Here is a 20,479-nt window from a genome sequence, read left to right as displayed (position 1 = left end):
CACCGATAATAACCAGCCAACAAGTGATGCTTCCTTAAACTGAATAAAATATGCTTTAGGCTTTCTAGTTTCAAAAGCTCAAATAAATCAGCTTTTTGAGTACACTTAGCTTAACCGCCAGAAGCAGGTTCAAAATGTTTGATATGAGGTTAATAAAACTTGATAGACTTACTATATCAAGTGCAACCGCATGTGAAGTTGTATAATATCTGTCGATTAGAGCTCAAGTCCACACGTTTGAAAATGACATCAACCTGGAAGTTTAGAGTTAAAAACAAGTGAGCTCTGCAGTCCGCTCCTCATCTCACCTTTAGGGATGCAGCTCGAGACTAACTACCTTAGCCACTATTAGCATTACACGCCGCAGGGGCCAGCATCTTTGAACGAGTCGAGTTGCATTGTAAGTAATGTAACTTTGTAAATGTCTTTAAACAATAAATATGATAAGCTATAATGTCCCCTGATACAACAATGGTTAAGCCAAATACATTTTCAAATACAATTTATACTAATAAACAAATCATTTAAATATACCCCCTGCTTTTGTTGTGTTTTGTGATTCACATTAAAATGCAAAAAGCACAAGTTTTCCAAACTAAATGCAAAAGAAAGCCACATAACTAACATCATACATCTCTCCACATGAAGCCACTTGTGGAGAGCAGCGCAGCTAATTAAAAGGATAAGAGAGTTACAGAGTTTCCCTTGGCTGACATTTTGTAATGAAATTTGTTATTCTAATGGAGCAAGAGTAGCAAATGTAATCAGTCCCTTAGAATTAGCATTTTACCCAATGTTCTGTCAGGGAAAACTGTTCATTTAGTTCAGATGTGCCCAGCTACGTGCCAGAGAAGAAGCTCCTTCTCTGTTCTTAAAGATTTGCAGCTGAAGCTGCACATTTATTTTGTTGTGAATGTCCTCCATAAAGTACATGGGTGAGTACAGCTTGTGCAGCTTGTTCCTTAGATGAGCTCCTCCATTGTATTACTTCTTCTTCATTACATTTCACAGACAGTTATTGTAATTTTTACTCCACTATATTTATTTGACAACCACAGTCACTTTGTAAATGAAGACTTTACACAACCAGCTGCAACATCAAATGCTGCTCATATATTACTGCATGGTGATAATAATCAAATAATATAAAGATATATTTTGTTATTGTTACTTCAGTAAAAAATCTGAATAGCCTATTTCTTCCACCAGTCCTGTTGGGTGGATTGGGTTTCTTCGGCTGAATTTTAATATGAAAACAAGTTGATGCAAAAAATGTAAACAATTATGCTCTCAGTTGGAGGGTTTTATAATAAAACATAAAAAGGTGAAATCCAGCAATGTCTGAAACACTCCCCAGGCAACTCAAACAAATCTGTGTTTTTTTCTCTCCCTAATGTCGACTGAAGCAGGTCATAAAGATACAATGTTTCATCTGGCTTCAATCAGAAATCTTTTGGCACAATATACCACTTAAGTACTTTTAAAACTTGAACCATCTAGCAGGCTGTTCTCATAAAGGACACATATAATTGCAACGTGTGGTCTGTTTGAATCCTCCAACCTCTCAACTCCATCTGTTCACCTCAAGCACTATTACTTCAACAAGTTTGAGTGCCTTTGCGCCCATATGTGATCTTAGAGGATTCATATTAAACCAGCTCTCTCATGAACTATCCTTTCTACAACACAATTAGTAATACCACACCATGGCAAAGTGTTGTGAAATACTCAACTCACTTTATTTGTACCTTTTGTACCTCAAGAGCTTCACACAGCAAGATTAAAACAGTATAGAAATACAAATATACATTTTGTAAGACTAAAGATTACAAAAATAAACAGTAAAATGTCACTATAGAATAATCACATGGGATAAAAAAAATAGCATGAAAAACAATTATTAAGACATTAAACTAAGACAGCAAAAGTCTTAAGTAAAAGCCTGGCTGAGAAGATAGTTTCTTTTAAAAATGTCCACAGAGAGGAGTACAGTTGAAGGCGCCCAACAGCTTTGTTATGTTAACACAAGAGAGCATTGTAATAGTCAAGATCATCTAGTAATACAGAAATGTGTAATTGGATGTCATCAGTATAGCTGGGAAATTCAATGTAATGTCGTCTGATGACATCGCCAAGTGGTAGCAGATTAAAAAACAATTGGACCCAAAATAGAATGTTCCAATTAAATAATGTAAAATAATAGTTCAATTAAATAATAAATAAATAAATTGACAATATGCAATTCAATGTAATGTTCCAGTAGAGATCAAAAGGGAAACAAAATGTGCATTTCCTGAAATGTTTGAGATATGAATCTCAGATACAGTGAGATGGGTACATTGTTCTGCACAGTAATTCAAATATCAATGCACACACTTGGAAAGTGATGTATGACTTTCTCCTACAGCATAATAGGATGATTCAACATAGTATAGCCTCAACATAGTCTTTTCAGACACAAACTTATCTTTTGTTCTTTACTTGGATTTTTTTTTACTGGATTTATTAACTGAATAGCTGCATAGATACGGAGTCATATTACTTGCATTATTAGTATTGATGAGGTAACAAAAAGGCTGCAGCTTCCTGAAACGGAATAGCTTGCATAGCAAAAGGCAGTGCTTTTAAGGACATGCATCTGGGCAACAGGTCTTTCAAGTTCATTTTTTTTTGTTTTAAAAGAATGTGCCCCGACAGTAGAAACAAGCAGAGGAGTTATGTTTTGATATAGCCGTGTTTTTACACGTCTGGAGGTGAGTCCTGTATGCAGCAGGGTGTGCCTCAGGAGGCTCCCTACCTGGAGCTCATATATCTTAACGTCCAATATATTTCTTCATAGTAAATCATATAGGGTTTGTCGTCCAGCCTCTAAGCAGTGAGCCTCTGTCTCTCTGTGCAACAGCAGAGTTATATTTATGTTGTTGGTCTGGGGCTTGTTTGTATATTAAAACAGCACATGCTATACTATCATCACCCAGCCTTGAGGGTTTTCTTTTGTCACCATTGTGTGTTTCATTAAAGGGTTACCAGATGTCTGCAGAGCGATCATGGGGAAAAAATGCATAGATAATGTGATTATATATAGAAATCAAATGCGTTCTGATTAAACTACATTTGCAAATCTTCGATTTCACTGGAAAGTAGAACTACTCTTGAATGTACAATTGATGCTTGTTTAATGACTTAAAAGCCAAATGGAATTTTTGAAACCGATCTTGCAGCTGAAACCACTATAACCACATTTCTCTGCTAATTCGGTTTCATGTAACCAAGCACCCAAACTGTTTATGGATTTGGGCCAGCAAATAGACTTCATATAGAAATTCTGTTCATTTTGTCTGATTAAGTATCACAAATCAGAACAACTAGCAATAGAAAACAGAAATATGATATTGTTACTGAATGCAATTAAAAACTTTTTGCATGAAAGTGCGCTTACAAAATACACTTTACTATTACGAGTGCTGCAATTCTGCAATAATGGATTAATACACACCTGCTAATGGATCATTGTTGCCTCAGAAGTGGTCCTGCGTTGAAGTTATTTGAAATTTTAACCGGCAACTAAACAGTATTTATTAACCTTTGTATTGTAACAGATCTAATTAACATTATACTTATTTATACTGATGATTCAAATCCAGATGAAAACTTTACTGTTCATCACGAAGCAATGGAAAATTGTCAACACATTTAATAGGTAAACACACACACACACACATTGCTTGAAAAACCAAACACACACATTAAATATGAAATTAAATTTAAAAAGAAACCTGAGTATCTGAGCGCCTGTCCTCGTGGGATTGAAAAAAAAGCCATGTTTTTACAGTAGCCCAGAGGGACCAACCAAACCTCGTCTCTAGCGAGATCCTTTTGCATTAACATGACCTGAATGCCAATGTAGTTCCCCAACATGGTTGGAAGGGGAGGGGTGAGCAGAGGGGTGTTACGCTGGATGCAATCTGCAACCTCACCACTAGATGCCACTAAGCCCTTCTCACTGCTCCCTTAAATGACTGTGTTCGAAAATCTATGGTCATTCTTCAGCGATGCACCCATAAGGCCCCCCAGCATCAGAAGCCTGCGATACATTGTTTGCATGGCACGCTCACCTAATCAACCTACTTAAATATGTCGCACAGTCTTATAACATGATTCCGATCACAGGCACAGAGTCTCTTTGCCCCCGGAGAACCCTTCTTACATGTCTTATCCTAACAGAGAGCACACAGTGCTCTGTTGTACTGTGTAGTTGGGCATAACTAATCTGGGAGAGGTAGTGTGTGTGTTATTTTAATCAAATTATAAAATGCTATTAAAAGAAGAGTTTGGCATTTTGAGAAATACTTATTCGCTTTCTTGTTGAGTGTTAGATGGGATGGTCGGTACGACTCATGCGCTCAACAGTCGATGTGTAGCTGGAACCAGCAGGTGGTTAGCATAGCGTATAGCATAAAGACTGAAACAGATAGCCTGGCTGAAGCTTCATATTTAAAGTTTAGACGTGATTGTGGTATTCCCAACGTAACAAACTATTTCTTTAAAACTGGAATCATATAATTGCACCACTTCAATATTTATTGATTAAGGATTATTGATAAGGTCATCTGTGTGAGACTTTATTGTGATTGTCTCTGAAATTCTTGCTGGTTTAACATGGAATGGAGATAGCCTAAAAAGTCTTTGTAAAGAGGACTCATGTTCAACATGTGTTGTATAAAAAGGGTACAAAAACACATCTATTAAATACAGATACCAATCTGAACAAAGGCACCATAGTCAGGTCTTAAAAAGTCTGTAGTTACAGAATTGCTCTCCCTTGTGGTCCAGCATCAGGAGAACTGCAGGACTTTCTGCAGTGTCCTCCTGAGTGGCATCCTCTCCTCAGGCTTGCTGTCTGGGATCATATCAGCGCTCCTCTCTGCACTCAGCTGGATGCCCGGCCTCATCTTTCTGACCACCTGCAGGCCTGCCTGAGTGATGTTCCTGCAGAAGTCTACCTTGACCTCCTCCAGACTGTTTCCGTGAGCCACCACACCCTCCAGGCTGCAGTCGGTGATGCGGACACAGTTCTCCAGGTGGAGGCAGCGCAGCTTCCTGCAGCTCTGCAGTACGACGATCACATCCTGGTCAGTGATGTGTGCACAGCCAGACAGGGTTAGCCGGAGCAGGTTGGGACACCTGTAGCACAGACAGCAGTCAATTACATCATTAAGCGGTGACAGGTTAGCACAGACGTGATGTCGTACAACCAGTGCATCACCTGATGTGTGTCATCTTTACTCATCACGCCGTACGACATATTTTATAGTGGGGAGGAATCAGTTTGTGAAGTCTTAGGTAAGTCTTAAGGAAGCGATGCTGTTTGCCGTCTCTTGAATAGAATTAGATAACAGAGGAGAACATAAAGATTGGGGCCTGATCTGAGCCGTGAGTGAATTAGATCTGAACAACTCGGCTGTGAGGCAGCACATGGTCTATTTAACAATAGAGCAGCCTCATACCGAGACCAAGCTATCTTTTCTTTACACGCTGTCCTACTGGGCATGTGTTTCTGTCCTGTAAAGAGCTTTTGTGAATAAATGGAGTATGGTGAACAATTAGAGGATGTTGATGATACATTATAGCTTGACAAAAGTGCATTTTCTCATGCTCAATTTCACAGGAATATCTTATAAAACTGAAGGTGATTTACTGCTGTGAAATTCATGTTTACTGCATGCGTCAGGAATGAACTGCAACCTACTGGCAAGCCGGGACAACACAGACAAACACTCCAGTGGCAACGGGTCGAGGGTCTCGTTCACGTTCACTGATGCAGATTACATAAAGACTTACATAATCTTACCACTTCACCACATGTGAGCCAAACATATTCCAGTTGCCTGCGAGTGTTGAGGGGGCTGCCCCAGTAACCTCTGAACATGGGGTAGCACAGTCAATCCACGTGCCCCGTTGCATTGCTACACGGGGCCAATGTGGGTCTTTATCAGCGGTTGTGACTGCACAGGAATGAAAAAAAAACAAGGGGTGGGGCGCTGGAACGACAACGGCTCAAAGCCAGCAGTACTTAGAGATTCAGCCATATCTAATGACTATCTGTCTGTCTGTCTTATATGCCGTTGACATTCAATCAACAGCATGAAGAGCAGTCTGGTCGGAGCACAACCAGAACACCACACTGCTAACCTGTAATCACCAATTTAATGACCGGTTTGGTTTCCGAACAGTTATTTTGTCTGGTCAAATTATCCAGTGGACTATAAAAGGAACTGAAGGCACACATTTAACTTTAAGTGGAAGGGTTTGAATCCACTATGGTAAACTGAATTTTTGGACATCATACTATCGTCAGTTATTTTCAAAAGCATTATGTAAGCTGAAACTGTCATAACTTATAACTTGAATATTAGCCCAGGACGTGCACTCGTTTTAAGAGAGAAAGCATCAATTTATTCAAATGGTGTACATGACATTTTTGAATGAAACTACTCAGAACTATGTACCCATGCCAAAGCTTCTTGAGCCACCCACACTGGCATGTTGAGCATGTTAATTCATGTTGTATAACTCTTCTTGTATAACTGTGACCTCAAGATAATCAAGTCGGACTTCTTGGTTTAATGTAATCATCTGGCCATAGTGGAGCTCCACACAGTAAACCACACTATAAAGAGGCCCAAAGACATGCTGTGTTGTATAATTCTTTCCATCGAGATAAAAAAAAAAGCACAGACATGAGCTTGGCGTCAGAGTTTGCTTGGAGTCTCATCGAGGAGGAGGCAGGCAGAGACAGACGCACATGTTCATTCCTCTGAGAGCAACAAAGAGCCAATTGTAGACTCCACCTGCCTGCATAAACCTCCAGTCTGCAGCTGACTGGGCTGGTCTGTGGCCAAATCACTCTTTATCACCCCCACAGCTTCTCTGCGACCCCTCCCACTTTGTCACGTGCACTTGCTCTCTCCTCCCTTCGACAATTTGGGAGGGTTGATCAGTATGCAAAGAGTGTGTCTTAAGGGCGTTGAGATACAGCACCCAGAAAAAGTAGGTGGTTCCAGTTTTGAGTGGCCTAACAGCTCTCGTGTCTTGCGTCTCAAATTTCACAATACAGGAAATCCTCACAGGGTCATACACTGAGCCAAAGAGCCAGCCCCTCTTCCCTCCTCTTGTCCCGGCCAGCTGCGGTGGCCAGACTCCCTCACATCAACGGTTATTACTGGCTGCCTTGAAGAAATTATCCAGAGACGTCATTACGAGTCCTGCATGCAGCCAGTCACGCACACAAGTCCAAAAGCCAATTGAGCTATGTTTCAGGGGCCTATCAAATCCAACACAACATCATACAATGAATATAGTTTGATATTTTACCACAGTTATGTTAGAATCAGTCTCATGTCCCACAGATGTGTCACCTTTCTGTCTCTAGCTGGCTCCAGATTCTCCATCTGTTTCTCATGATTTTCTTCCCTGCTGCCTACAGATAAACATGGCAGTTTCAGTAGGCCATGTGCCTCTTAATGAAAACAAGTTTGTTCCCTGCAGTGATGTGAATGACCCTGAAAAACCCGGAATTATGTGATTATCCTCAAAACGTTACCAAAACGTTAAATTAAATTAAGACACAAGTTTGTGAAAAGCAGCTGGTTGGATAAAGTCACAGGAACACCTTAAAAGATAACTTCTAATTAAAGATAAGTTGTTAGCTCAGTTCAATGGTCATATTTGAGGTTTTGGTTTGTACTTGGAAGAAGTATTCAGATCCTTTACTTTAGTACAAGTAGCAATAGACTACAATGTGAAAATACTCAACAACAAGCAAAAGTCCTGCATTCAAAACTGAGGAAAAGTATTATCAGCTTTTACCTAAAGTAGCAAAAGTAAAAGTAAAAATGCTCCCTGCTGTCATAAAAATAGTTTATTTAGCTTAAGAAGTAAGAGGATTTGCTTAATTTGCTTAAAGGACACTTAATCCTTAAATTCAAAGGCAACAAATGCAAGGTAAATTTAATCTGAAAAGTAACTAAAGCAGTCAGACAAATGTATTGGAGTAAAACATATAATATTTGCCAAGGTATAAAGTCGCATTACTTGGAAATACTGCAAGTACCTCTATTTTGTACTTAAGTACAGTACTTCAGTAAATATACTTTAACCTAGGGGCCAAGTCCCACAAGAGAGCTACTTTTTGTGTATTATGATATCATTATACTTTTTGGGGAATACAGGTAAATAACTCTTTAGTTTAACTGGAAGGGCGTTACTGGTAGTAAGTATACATTGTTTTGTTTAAGGTGTTACAAGCCAAAAAGCCACGCTTTAGATTAGATTACAGTAAAGTACTAGTGTTGTTTTGGCCACCCTCTGTTGGTCCATTTCATCACACAATACACGACAGAGCAGGAGGGCGAACCACACACTAACACTCACATGCGGCAGACATGGGTCAAGAAAGTGCTGACCCGGCTCTCGTGTTTACGGCAGATGTCCTTCTGAAACGAGCTCTTCAACCAGTCCTCAATGTTGCACACTTGCAGGACCCTGCTGGAGTACCAGCAGACTGTCAAGTAACGCAACGAGGGTCCCAGCACAAAGTTGTCCCTCGTCAGCTGACACGGGGAGCTGAAGCGGAGGAGAGTCCAGAGGCAGGGGTCCAGGAAGGCCTCGCGCAGCTGATGGCAGGTAAGGGACAAACTCCTACGGTTGTCCTTATCTAGGAAGGAGAAAAGGTGGAGGAGACATTCGCGGTTGAGCTGGGTCAGCTGCATGGTGAGCAGTCCTCAGACAGAAAGAGGGTCCTCGTTCCTGTGGCGGCGATCGGCCTGCTGGTAAGCGGCAACAATGCGCCTGCAGCCTGTATTGTGTGGCCCAGATACATGATGCCTCCTCCGGCACATGCTGGAGGCCTGCACATATAAGGTCGTGGAGTGCTCGCTATTTTGGGAAGACAACTGGCAGTACGGTCAAAGATGGAAGTGTTGGAGCCATACGCTCCCTTTCCATCTGTCATGGCTCTCAACAGGCGGCGAGCGCTGGACTGAGCCAGATGTTTACACTGTGCTGGCCTAGTTCTCAGATAAGCCTGCAGATAGTCGACACACTGAGTGACACAACAAAGAGAATGTATGGACTGTAGCTTGTACAGTCCTACAATAGCAATAATAATGTGACCCTCACTGTAGAATGATAGTAATTTGACACTAGAAGGATGTTTTCACATTCATTATTTAAAAAAAAGCCTAGATGCCCTTTTAAGAATCTTTAAATAGGAAATTCAACTTGACTGAAAACATATGTCTGTTTGTTTGTGCGTCATTTCAAATGGTCATTTTTTAAAGCGAGAGTTTGTGCAACAAATGAAAGGTAGGCTAATGTGTTGTCGGTTTCGTGTCGGGAGGAGCAGAAATATCACAAACAAATGAAAAAATAATAATCCAACACCATCTCAAACATGAATCCCAATGAGTTGAGTTAGCCTCTCTGCACAGCATCAACAACAATAAATATAGGTTTTACAAAAGTGGTGCAGTTTATACATTGAACTCGTTGCGCTGAAACAAATGAAGGCCTAACAATAGAACTTTACCCACTTTTGATTCACATAGAAGGTAATTAGTCTAATTGTGTTGTGACCTAAACCTGACAAACCCTTCACGTGAAAGTCACACACGCAGTGTTTCGTAGTCCCGAAAGGAACACAGTGAACTACAACTCAGTGAGGGTTTCATATTGTTCAATGGAAGCACAGAGGGCATACTGAGATGGCGAAAAGGCAAAGTACCATGAAGTCTATGTCATGACCCCACACTACATTACCAGTTAGGTCCTGTTCCACTTGTTATTACCAATCTAAAAAAAAGAAGAAGAAGCAGGACATTGGGAAATGCCACTGTTGGGAAGGCTGATTACAGTCTGTACTGTGACTCAGTGTCAGGGTGTTCTCAACCAGAGCTCTGATCTGACAAACATAATGCAATGTGAGCTTATTATGAGCAGCTGTGATCTAGCCTCCAAGAGGAAAAGAAGAGGTGGGGGCACGTGTGTGTCATTAATGGGGACAGAGTAGAGAGCACACAGCCACCTGTGAGCAGGCAAGGAACAGCAGCTGTTCATCATCATACAGGAGTGCTTGTTCCTGCCTGAGCGAGGAGGCTGACTGGCTGGCACGTGTCCCGAGGGGGGCTTGTGTGTGTGTGTGTGTGGGCGGAGATGTTCGCTAGAGGAAAGAGGAAAACAACATTAAAAAAAGGCTTGCTAAAAATGTGCCCTCTCCTTTAAGGTCGTATTTCTCAAAGGCCGTTTCTTAACGGACACAATTAGAGCTTTGTGGACAATAATGTCCACACAATGTATCCTCTGTGTTGTGAAAGGCAGTTCCTAACATGTGCATCAAATTGTGCAGATATTGGAGCTTATATTTCAAATGTGCTATTAAAGTTCCTCAAGGGACTTAAACCATTGAATTAAAAAAATAAAAATATATTCTAAGCTAAAGTATGTGCTGAAAGAATTATACGCAAAGAAACATATTTTGATAAAGTTGTGTTGGTCTCCAAATAGCTTCAACCTATTATTTTCATAATTATTTAAATTGACAATTAATTCCTAGACTGATCAAGTGTTTGGTCCATTTAAAAAATAAAATGAAAGAGAAAATGTCCCATGCATTTCCTTAGAGCCTATTGATAAACTCATCAAATCATGTTTTAGGTCTCAAGCCCTAACATATTCAGCTTATAAGCAGGACACGGACACATTTGAGAAGCAAGATCCTTTCTCTTTGTTTGCCATTTTCTTCTGAAAAATAATTACTTCAATGCAGAGTTGATTATTAAGATGGTTTCAAATTCATTTTCTGTTTCAGCTCAACATCAAGTGTCCTGCACTGTCCTTGATCCTGTTCTTAATGCTGCAAAGTAACATCTGTGAACACTATTAAACTGTATAAAAATGTCAATATCTTTCAACTGTAGCTCATAACTAAAGCAATTCAAAGAGGGTGAATCGCAAATAAACTCCACATGACCTACACAGGAAATGTTCTCCTTATGAGACAGATTATAGTGGCATGATTCTAGGCCATTATTATTATGACGACTTTAGTAATTAAAGAGCTTCTGCCACTCTAACATTAATACTTTAGAGTAATGGACGAAAAAAAACAACCATGTCTTCAGAAAAGGGTGAACTTCAAAATGTGTTTTTTCACTTTAAAAAAAACACACCAATACTTAAAAAAGATTCTCCATTGTATTTTTGCCATGAAGACTTTTTCTGATACACGTTTTATGAGAATTTCATCAGGGCCTGTTTAAGACTTTTTCAGATAAACATAGCAGGACAAACAAAAACATTTGAGTGATAATTTCCTTTATATTGGTTCTGGTCAATAAGTTGAAAGAACTTTCTAATGTATAGTTTGTCAACCAACATAAAAAGTAATTACAAAATTAGAAACTTTAAAATCAATAGAAACTTTAAATATCGTTACAATGACAGTGTCTTGACACAATCAATTTCTTTAGTCTAGGCTAAATATTGGACCAACAGAGGTTTTCCCAAGCTACAGCTTTACTTCAATATTTTAAACAATCACATTTGGAATCTATTACATACAGAGAAGTCTACCTCAACTGAGGAATACAACATCAAGGAAATAAATCCAAATAATCATACTAAACAAGTTTCAAGCAGCAAATTATACAGGATGTTGCCATGCAGGTGATAAAAAAATTAAACGTAATAGTTACACATATATTAAAATGTGAACATGACTATTTAAACTCAAGCCCGATGAGAAATGCGATCGAGGTGAAGCCAAAATGGAGTGAGTAGCTGGTCTGAGGCAGTCCGACAAAATCATTGTGCAGCGGCTTATATAGCTTGGCTGGCTTCCTCTGTTGCCACCTTGTCTGAGGTATCACTATCTGTTGCAGCATCCATTGACACCACATAAGCTTTATGCAGTTCAGCCATGTCTTCACCCACATTTTCCAATGCAGCAGCATTCTCTGGGGCTTCCACATCCTGGGTATTCATGTGTGAGGCTGGGACATCTATCAAAACCATATCTGTGTCTACTGCAACCTTGTCCTGAGCAACTTCTTCTGAAGGACCACTGTCCGTGGCTGCGGTGTCCACAGCGGGCTTGTTTGTAGCAGTCTTGTCTGAGGCCACCTGTTCCGTCCGCGCCACGTAAAAGAGGATGTAGGCCTTGGCCTTCCTCACTATGTCCTCATTGGTCAGACTCACTGTGCTGTCGTTGAAGTGGTACCATTGGCTCTCGTGGCTGCCATATGCTGTATAATGCCCTGATCCAACCCTGTGAACAGGACACATACATCATGTTCTGCTGTCTGGCTTCTGATAAGGACATATTCCGCTTAGCAGCGAAACACTGCCACTTAGAGGCAAGAGGTAAAACAGCAGCACTTTGATGAACAGTGCTTGGCCTTTCTTAAAGCATTTTTAAGGACCCCCAGCCTAATGCCTTGAATTATTATTTTTAATACAGCTGTCCACAAGGCTTTTCTACAAAATTGCATCTGAATCGTTTATACTGTAACTGGGTGACCGTCAGACAACAGTTGTGAGAGTTTGTAAATGCAAGTTGTTATATACTTTTGCTGCTAAACACCATTCACTTCAAATCATCAAGACTTTTCTGTTTACGGATTATTTGTTTGTGTGTATATATATATATATATATATATATATATATAGAGACACACACACAAATATATTATATACACACACACATTAATATATATATATCTACATACACACTTGTCCATTTGTGTGTTTAAACAGAAGGGTACTCCATCAAACTCACCCAGATCCGTGGTGCACTACGACAGCAACAAGGTCATACAGGCAGCTGCCTGGTAATGGAATTCTCTGGCTGCAAACATAACAAAAAGAGAAGATATTTCCCTTACTGCAAATATATATATATATATATATATATATATATATATATATATATATATATATATATATATATATATTCAAAACAAATCGTCTCAGAGTTGGGGGACCCGGGAGGTGTAACACAAATACAAATTCCACTAAAGATTACTTTACCAAACTTGTATTTCTCTTGGGATCTTCCATAACAGCAGACACAGAAAGCAGAGGTGGCATTTTAATATAAGTGTTTGTGTCATTTTGAAGGAGGCCTGAACTGAAAAGAGCAACCGGCCTGACCTGTAACAGTTCTTACTGTGCCACTGATGTGGCCTACGAGCCATGCCCATTTCCTGACTAAACTGCAGCCTTTTCATTGCTTGCTCATCATTTTTAGACTCACCTCAAGTAAGTAGCGTCTCATGTCCAGGCCTTTCAGTGGAAACTCCACATAGGTATCCACCTTGTTTCTTAAAAAGGCTGTCCAGTGGAACCTTTTTAGATGTAGACACAAAACCTAATATAGGAAATAAAACCTCCAATTATACACAAGATTTTCCCTCACTACTTTACTTTCATAGAATGAACTTTCAAATTAATTAGTTGTAAAAAGAAAGAAATAATTGAACATTTCTGTCTTTCTGACTTTTGGCAGCTTCTGGATCCAGAACTCTTTGTGGATTTCTGTCGCTTTTTACACTTATGGCATAGTACAGCTCCGTTTCATCAAGTTCTTCCAGGTCAGTGAAGCTACGCAAGCAGTCTAAACATAAACAAACCAATACAAAAGGTTGTCATTACACTCAGCAGTACACACTTAGATACTAATAACTGCCAAGTATGAATCATTACCTCTGACAGTGGGAAACTTACCACGCAAAGTGCAGGTTGGCCCTGGCTCCTGGTCCTTAGTTCTCTTTGTCTGAACTGGCTGGGAATGTCCAAAGACAGATCTGAGGGAGAAGAAAGAATTGACATAAATTCTCACATACATCAGAATGCTTTAATAATATACCCCCAACTCATTGTGTTGAAAGAAAAATACTGAGCCTTTTCAACATGCTTTATGTGGCCATAAAAAAAAAATCAAAAATTGTCTTAAGGCCCAAACACACTGAAAAGCAAAAGTTTGACACGCCTCATTTGACAATTGATGGTCCTTGAAACGCCACAGAATCACTATTTCTGGTAAAGGTCGCTATTTAGGCAATATTGTGTATATTCCAGATACCACTTAATCTTTTGACTTGATGTAAATAGTGATGGTTCTGGTTCAAAACTATTTTGATCAAAGTTTAACTAGATTAAGTGAAATTGACGTGAAAGAATTAGCCCTCTGTTGGGATGACAGAAACACTCAGTCCACTCACACAGTGGTGTTACAGAGCGAAGCTTCTCTTACCTCATTAACAATATTTGGTTGAAAACAGACACCGTCCTGCAGAGCACAACAAACCCCAGAACAACAAATGTGTATTTTGGTCTGTCATCAATTTTACACAGAATTTCTATTAAATATTGACAGCTGATGTGACCTACCGCCAGCTACTTTGGCCATTTTAAACAGTGAAAGCGGCAGTATTATAATTAATAATTAATTAATTTTGATAAGATATTGACCTCTGGGTAAAGACTTGGATCTTATTCCTTTTAGCTTGCTCCTAACATGCAAGAACTGTTTTGGTCATTTGACGCTGAAATCGAAACAAGGCACAACACGGCGGTACGAGGAGGCACGTCACGCTTAGACTGTGTGTAAGGCCATTTAAAACTTTCTTTTTTATTTTAAAAAAAGGTGAACTTTAGTACAATTGGGACTTTACCAAGAATTGGATCAAACGTCCGAGATTCTGTTCCACATATCAGGCAGTTGACTTCATTCTGAAGTATGCCACCAAAATTGGATGTGGACAACACTGGCAGTCCCATTTCTGTAAAGAATCAAAAAAGCAAACATAAAGCAGTTAACAATAAATGTACATTCATTCAGGTGTTCAATCAATGTATTAGCAAAAGAATATGCAACAATCATATTCTGGACCAGTCAACGTTACAAACTAGTTAATGTTATTATTTGATCAATTTAATAATAACTTCTAAAAGGCCGAGACTACAAACCTAAAACTATACTGCTTTGAAAAAGAAAATATGTGCAAAAAACAAAAAACTGGGCTGTTGGAACAACAAAACAGAAATAAACTTATGTAGAACATAATCATGGAGGGTAGCATGCCTACAATGTTATACGTGTCTGCTTCTTAACCTTAAAATTAACTGAAAAACAGAATATACATATACAAAATTATGTTACGGTTGCATGGGCTTACATGCAGCATTTGCCCTCTGGAGTGGATAATCTGACCCCATCTGGAGGGGAGACTGGGTGAGACGCCCCGTTGCGACTGTACTGGAGCTCCCTGTGGAGGTGGTCGAGCAGGTAACGCATGAACTCATGTGCATCCTGCTGCTGATAGCCCCTGGACACAAACACACAGCTATAAATGACATTGTTCCAGTCCGTTAAGCATTTTACAACTTTGATAATGCCGGAGGCAAATTTAATGAAAGCAGAACTGAGAAGGAATCTATTTACTCCTCAGCATGAGGAGCTTAAATCTGGAAAATTCTCTGTACACCCTTGACATACCTGAAACTTGGCATAATTTTCCATATAGCATAAAATAAGGAGTCTGGACTGAAGGCTGTCTGGCTTCCTTGCCAAAGGGAACAAAGGGTTTTCCTGAACTCCTCCACCAAAGACCTGTTCAACATAAAGCAACCCTTTTACCCCGCTGCACAACTTGGGACAAAACATCAAAAGCCTGTCCAATACTCTATGGCTCATTGTTTTTACAGAGACACTAAGACTTTCAAATATATGACACACAAACACATACCCAAACTTCTGTCAGATTGCATTACAATGCAGTGTTTTTCATTCATTCATTGTATAATACTATTTTCTCATCTAAAATTAAGATAATTACTGCTGTTAAGAAGCCTCATCAGTAAATGTTTCTAAGAAGGTAATCGTCTATGATCACTCACAAGTAACAATTTTATACTTGATAAAAATAATTGGTTAGATCATTGCACTCAGCCCATAAATCCACCCTTATCAGAATAGGACCTTACACACTAGTGTCTCCTTGGCTTCGGGTGTGGTACATCCTTCTTCCTGCCGTCTTACCACTACGTAGAGCCACTGCAGGCAACTCCTTGAAATAACAGCTGAACTGCTTGATGTTGCTGTCAAAGAAACCCATATTGTTATAACATGCTTGACACCAGAGATTAGCAGGTTTTAACCAAACATGCAACAGGCAGGTACAGTCATTTTAAATGTATATGAATGGTGTACGCACCACTTCTTGGTTAGTTCTTACCAGTCACCAACAGACAATAAAACCGAGGGAAACCATGAGATATGTGTGGACCAAATACCATGACCCAAAATGTGGTAGAATTTTGATTGTAACTGTTCAGTATTTTTCAACCAAAACACTTGTAAAACACAACAAAATCTGTTTCCTAAAAAAATACTATCTGGCATGAACATAAAGCCAATGAACATAGAATGGCATTGCATTTTAATTGCAGATAAAATCAAGGTATGTTACATTATGGCTGACCCTCTTCGAAATCATGCCATATTTATTTATTTATTTACTGACGATATTAAATATTTATGGGATTTAAGGGGGACACCAAGGTTGACATACAAAGATAAACTAAATACAACAACTATACATTACATGTTATACTACTAGAAATGCAGTCATGATTCACCCTCATGAGGCATTTAAAGTTTCGGATTTTAACACCATACTAAAATGAATGGTACTCTAATGGCTGCCTGGAAAGTAGTAGTAGTAAAACAGATTATTTATCTAAAAAAAGAAATGATCGGCACGCTTTGGTAAATGGTCAGCAGTAATACAAAATGTACTTGATATAAGTTATTGTAAAAACACACAAAGAAAAATATGACCTTTGACTGTCCTTGTTCCCAAGCAGCCTATGTAATTCCCCTGACTGGGCCCAAGACTGTATTAATAAAGAATGACTTGTCATGGGGCCCTGGGTCTACAGGGGCGGAGCTACTGAACCGTGCTGAAAACCCAGTTTCCCACCCACAAACATCTCCAGTGCAGAACCTTACCTGAGTGACTGCAGAATGGCATTCATGAAGCATGTGTTTCCTAGGTTGCGCAGGCCAGTAGCACATAAAGCTGCCCCATCCTGTCAGAGACAAGGAAATGCATTAAGATGTTAATAATCACTATATGTAAACTTAAATGTTTTTTGAAAAGACGTATGAAAAATACTGCCTAAAGCAAAGTTTTAAGCTAACATTTAAAGATAACATGAGTCACCTAGTGTAACGCTCTATAAAGGCTGCTTATGACTCATGTTAATTGAAGCCCTGTCCCCGAGTGTGAATAAAGACATGTAAATTGAAAATGCGAGCTAAGTTTGAGCCATAGAAACAGTATTTTTGTACTGAAATACCACTATGGAGCGGCTCAGACCTACATCTTCTACATTCAAATGAAATCAATCGTAATATTGTCAGCCACTTACATTGTCTTTCAACAACTTGCTATCTATAGCTGGGTTTTCCTGAAGTTTTCTTTTCCTCTGTCTGTCGCCCATCCGTAATGAGCTGAAGAAGGAACACATATTTGGTTAGGTATTTTGTTTTTGGGAGATGCATCTTAACTTGCATCAATCAAACACTGTTCCAACTATCAAAAACAACTGCTTCTTTATAATTACTTATTATTAAATATTTGGCAGGTGTAATCACGATGATAGAGCAAAGCAATGAGACAAAAATCTTTTTTCTTTAGATATGCACTTACTTTTTCTAAACTCTGAAGATGTTCCCTGAGCTTCTGCACCTGCCCAAGCTTGGTGTCATTAACAACCAAAGTCATCAACATCTGTAACTATAAAAAAACACATTAGTCAAGACACACACACACACACACCACACACACACACACACACATACACATACACATATATATATATATATATATATATTATATATATATATATATATATATATATATATATTTGAAAACACAATGAACTTATTGAGATTCTGACCCATTAAAACATTGCATAAAAAAACCCTAATTAATATATTGTATTTCACTGTGGTCGCATGGACCAGGTGTAAATGTGGTAGTGATTTCTAACAAATACTTCTCAATATAGTTAATAAAACTCAGATCACTGTTTTTTACTTGTAATTAACACATGTGGCAAGAAGAGTGTAACAAGAAAGTAAAGTAATAGTTGTAATACATCAATGATGGTGATATAAAGACATTTGTTTCTTGTCATCACACCATAAGGAATATCCATTGAGTGTACGTACTTTTTGCAAGGTCCAACTGTGAGTAGCAGATTATAGACATAGCTCTGTTGTCATGAAAGACACTCACCAAAATACACTGTAGTTGCTGCAGTCCATGCAGACAGAATGATGGACTTCTCTTTCTCCTGTTTCTCGCCCTTCTTTTGACTAATGCCGATGACTTGACTATCTTCAAAGTGTTTCTTTGCATGCCCATTGACATATCTATAAAAATAGATTATTTTAGGACACACAACATATAGAACCACAAAAAAATAATTTAAAATTAAAAAACTAACTATTAATAATTCTAGGCAAATAATCTGCAAAATATAATAGACATTTCAGTGTTAGATCTTGAGGATAAACTATGGTGCTCCTCATTAATGACAATCAGAGCTATTTTTTATTTTTTTTTAAAGAATCCTGATCTTTTGAAAAAAAGTTTCTTAACACTACATGCTCACGTTTTCGATAGTATTTCAAGAATGCTCAAAGATCTTACCATTGGGATAAACACAGTATGTCTGCTGTACAATACATTTTAAAAAGATTGTAACTCATTTGCCAAGCTCAAGATTGTAACTCATTTGCCAAGCTCAGACTACATTACATGGCCTCGTTTAAAAACAGGGATGCAAAAATTCGATTGAAGAGTCTTCCATGTGCTCAGGTCTTGTCACATGACCTATGTTTTGCAAGTCATTCTAACAGAATAAAACATGTTTAGCAATGTGAATTTAAATGCAAAAGCAGAAACCTGGCCAGCAATTTCTTGGCCAAATACTTTATTCTTTAAAAGGTGTTACGGACATTTGTATACACAGCAATTTGAGTGACCACTTACTGAATTATGTAGGCTAAACACATTCATATCATGTATTGCAGCCCTTACATGGTTGTATAATTGTTTGTCCCAAAGTCATAAATGGTGACCAAAAGCAAAAGGTCTGAGACACACAGGTTGCTAATGAGATGTTTGCTTTGTGCAACTATAACTGTTAGTTGTAAACTAAATGGCAACTTACCTTCCACAATGGACCATCAGACAGGTAAGGCAAATCCATGGACTCTTATTAGACCTACAAGCTGGAGGAGAGAAAAACAGGGAAGTCTTAATTAAGAGGAATTTATTTGTATAAGATAGTTGTATTCCTGTGACTTTCTTGTGAATGGGACCATTCCTTCATGCGTTCACGTCGTGGCTCTTGAGTTGACTTCCAGCTACTTAATGTTATATTATCCATCTGTCGTTGGCTAATATTTTAACGTGGCAGCAACGGCAGGGATCAAATGATTGCACAGACACCTGTAATGTTTGCATCCAGTAACGTGTGTGTTCCGTAGCGTTGGATGAAATGATGACAAGCACTTCTCTTACCGTTGCAACACCAGGAGAACGGAGTGCCGTTCGGGAGCCTGAAGGTGTCGATAGGAGAGCTCACGTTGGAGTTCAGATGAGGGCACTCCATCGGCTCACCCTCGTCAGTCAGCTAATGTCCGCCAACACCAACGGGAGCAGGAACCAGGCAAGCGAACAATAGTTAGCCAATTAACCGACACTAGCTAGCTAACGTTAAGCCGGCCAACTACTTCTGCTCGCGAACGCACGTTTTTCTTGTCTTTTGCTGGACGCTCAACGGTTTGATAAGTGCATTATTTCAGGATACGAGCCGTTTACAGATAATAACGACAATGCAGTTTTCCACCCCCGGCATATTGTTGGTTAAAATAGTAACGTTAGCTTTGGTGTAAAAGGTACTTGGTAACTGCTGGCGTTTGCCACAAACAAATGGAAATACCTTAAGGAAGTGACGTAGTTTCTGCCGGCTCGGCCTTTTGGCAGCTAACGTATAAAAACAGAGATGAAAAAGCTTCTGGGAGTTAGTTACGTTTTAAGTACTTCCTTCTCCGGTTACATTCCCGCTGGCCGCTTACAGATATCGCCGTGTGCGCCTCATGTTTGGGTCGCCAGTCCTATTGGATTTATACCTCCCGACAGTTAGAAGCTCTGATATTTAACCAAATTAAAACCATGTTGTGAGACTTTGAATGTTTTTAAGACGAGTCACGCATGCGCAACTGGCCTCGCTTCCGATCGTTACATATGTATTTAATATTCAGGTTTTTTGGGTACATCACATATTGAGGCAACTCATCCCAGATTGGAGAAATCATTGTTTTAAAAAGTCACAAGTTTTT

General features: G+C 39.1%; 2 protein-coding genes across 2 annotated transcripts; both read right to left on the bottom strand.

Annotated features, from left to right (window-relative positions):
• Nucleotides 1-1,880: 1,880 nt before the first annotated feature.
• fbxl22 (F-box and leucine-rich repeat protein 22) lies at nt 1,881-8,881 on the bottom strand. Its single transcript, XM_034535144.1, is given in 3 exon segments — nt 1,881-5,184; nt 8,434-8,785; nt 8,788-8,881. Coding segments are annotated over 3 exon segments (795 nt in total). The 3' UTR covers nt 1,881-4,835.
• Nucleotides 8,882-11,352: 2,471 nt separating this feature from the next.
• usp3 (ubiquitin specific peptidase 3) lies at nt 11,353-20,152 on the bottom strand. Its single transcript, XM_034535583.1, is given in 22 exon segments — nt 11,353-12,325; nt 12,836-12,891; nt 12,893-12,904; nt 13,313-13,426; nt 13,556-13,581; nt 13,584-13,619; nt 13,622-13,672; nt 13,783-13,830; nt 13,833-13,862; nt 14,733-14,817; nt 14,819-14,840; nt 15,237-15,386; nt 15,557-15,670; nt 16,045-16,158; nt 17,072-17,151; nt 17,494-17,575; nt 17,776-17,849; nt 17,852-17,861; nt 18,366-18,411; nt 18,414-18,502; nt 19,306-19,366; nt 19,659-20,152. Coding segments are annotated over 22 exon segments (1,854 nt in total). The 5' UTR covers nt 19,750-20,152; the 3' UTR covers nt 11,353-11,862.
• Nucleotides 20,153-20,479: the final 327 nt, after the last annotated feature.

This window comes from Cyclopterus lumpus, chromosome 6, assembly GCF_009769545.1.
Source record: "Cyclopterus lumpus isolate fCycLum1 chromosome 6, fCycLum1.pri, whole genome shotgun sequence".
NCBI lineage: Eukaryota > Metazoa > Chordata > Actinopteri > Perciformes > Cyclopteridae > Cyclopterus > Cyclopterus lumpus.
The sequence above is the reverse complement of the archived record's forward strand: the minus strand, read 5'-3'. Positions and strand labels throughout refer to the sequence as shown.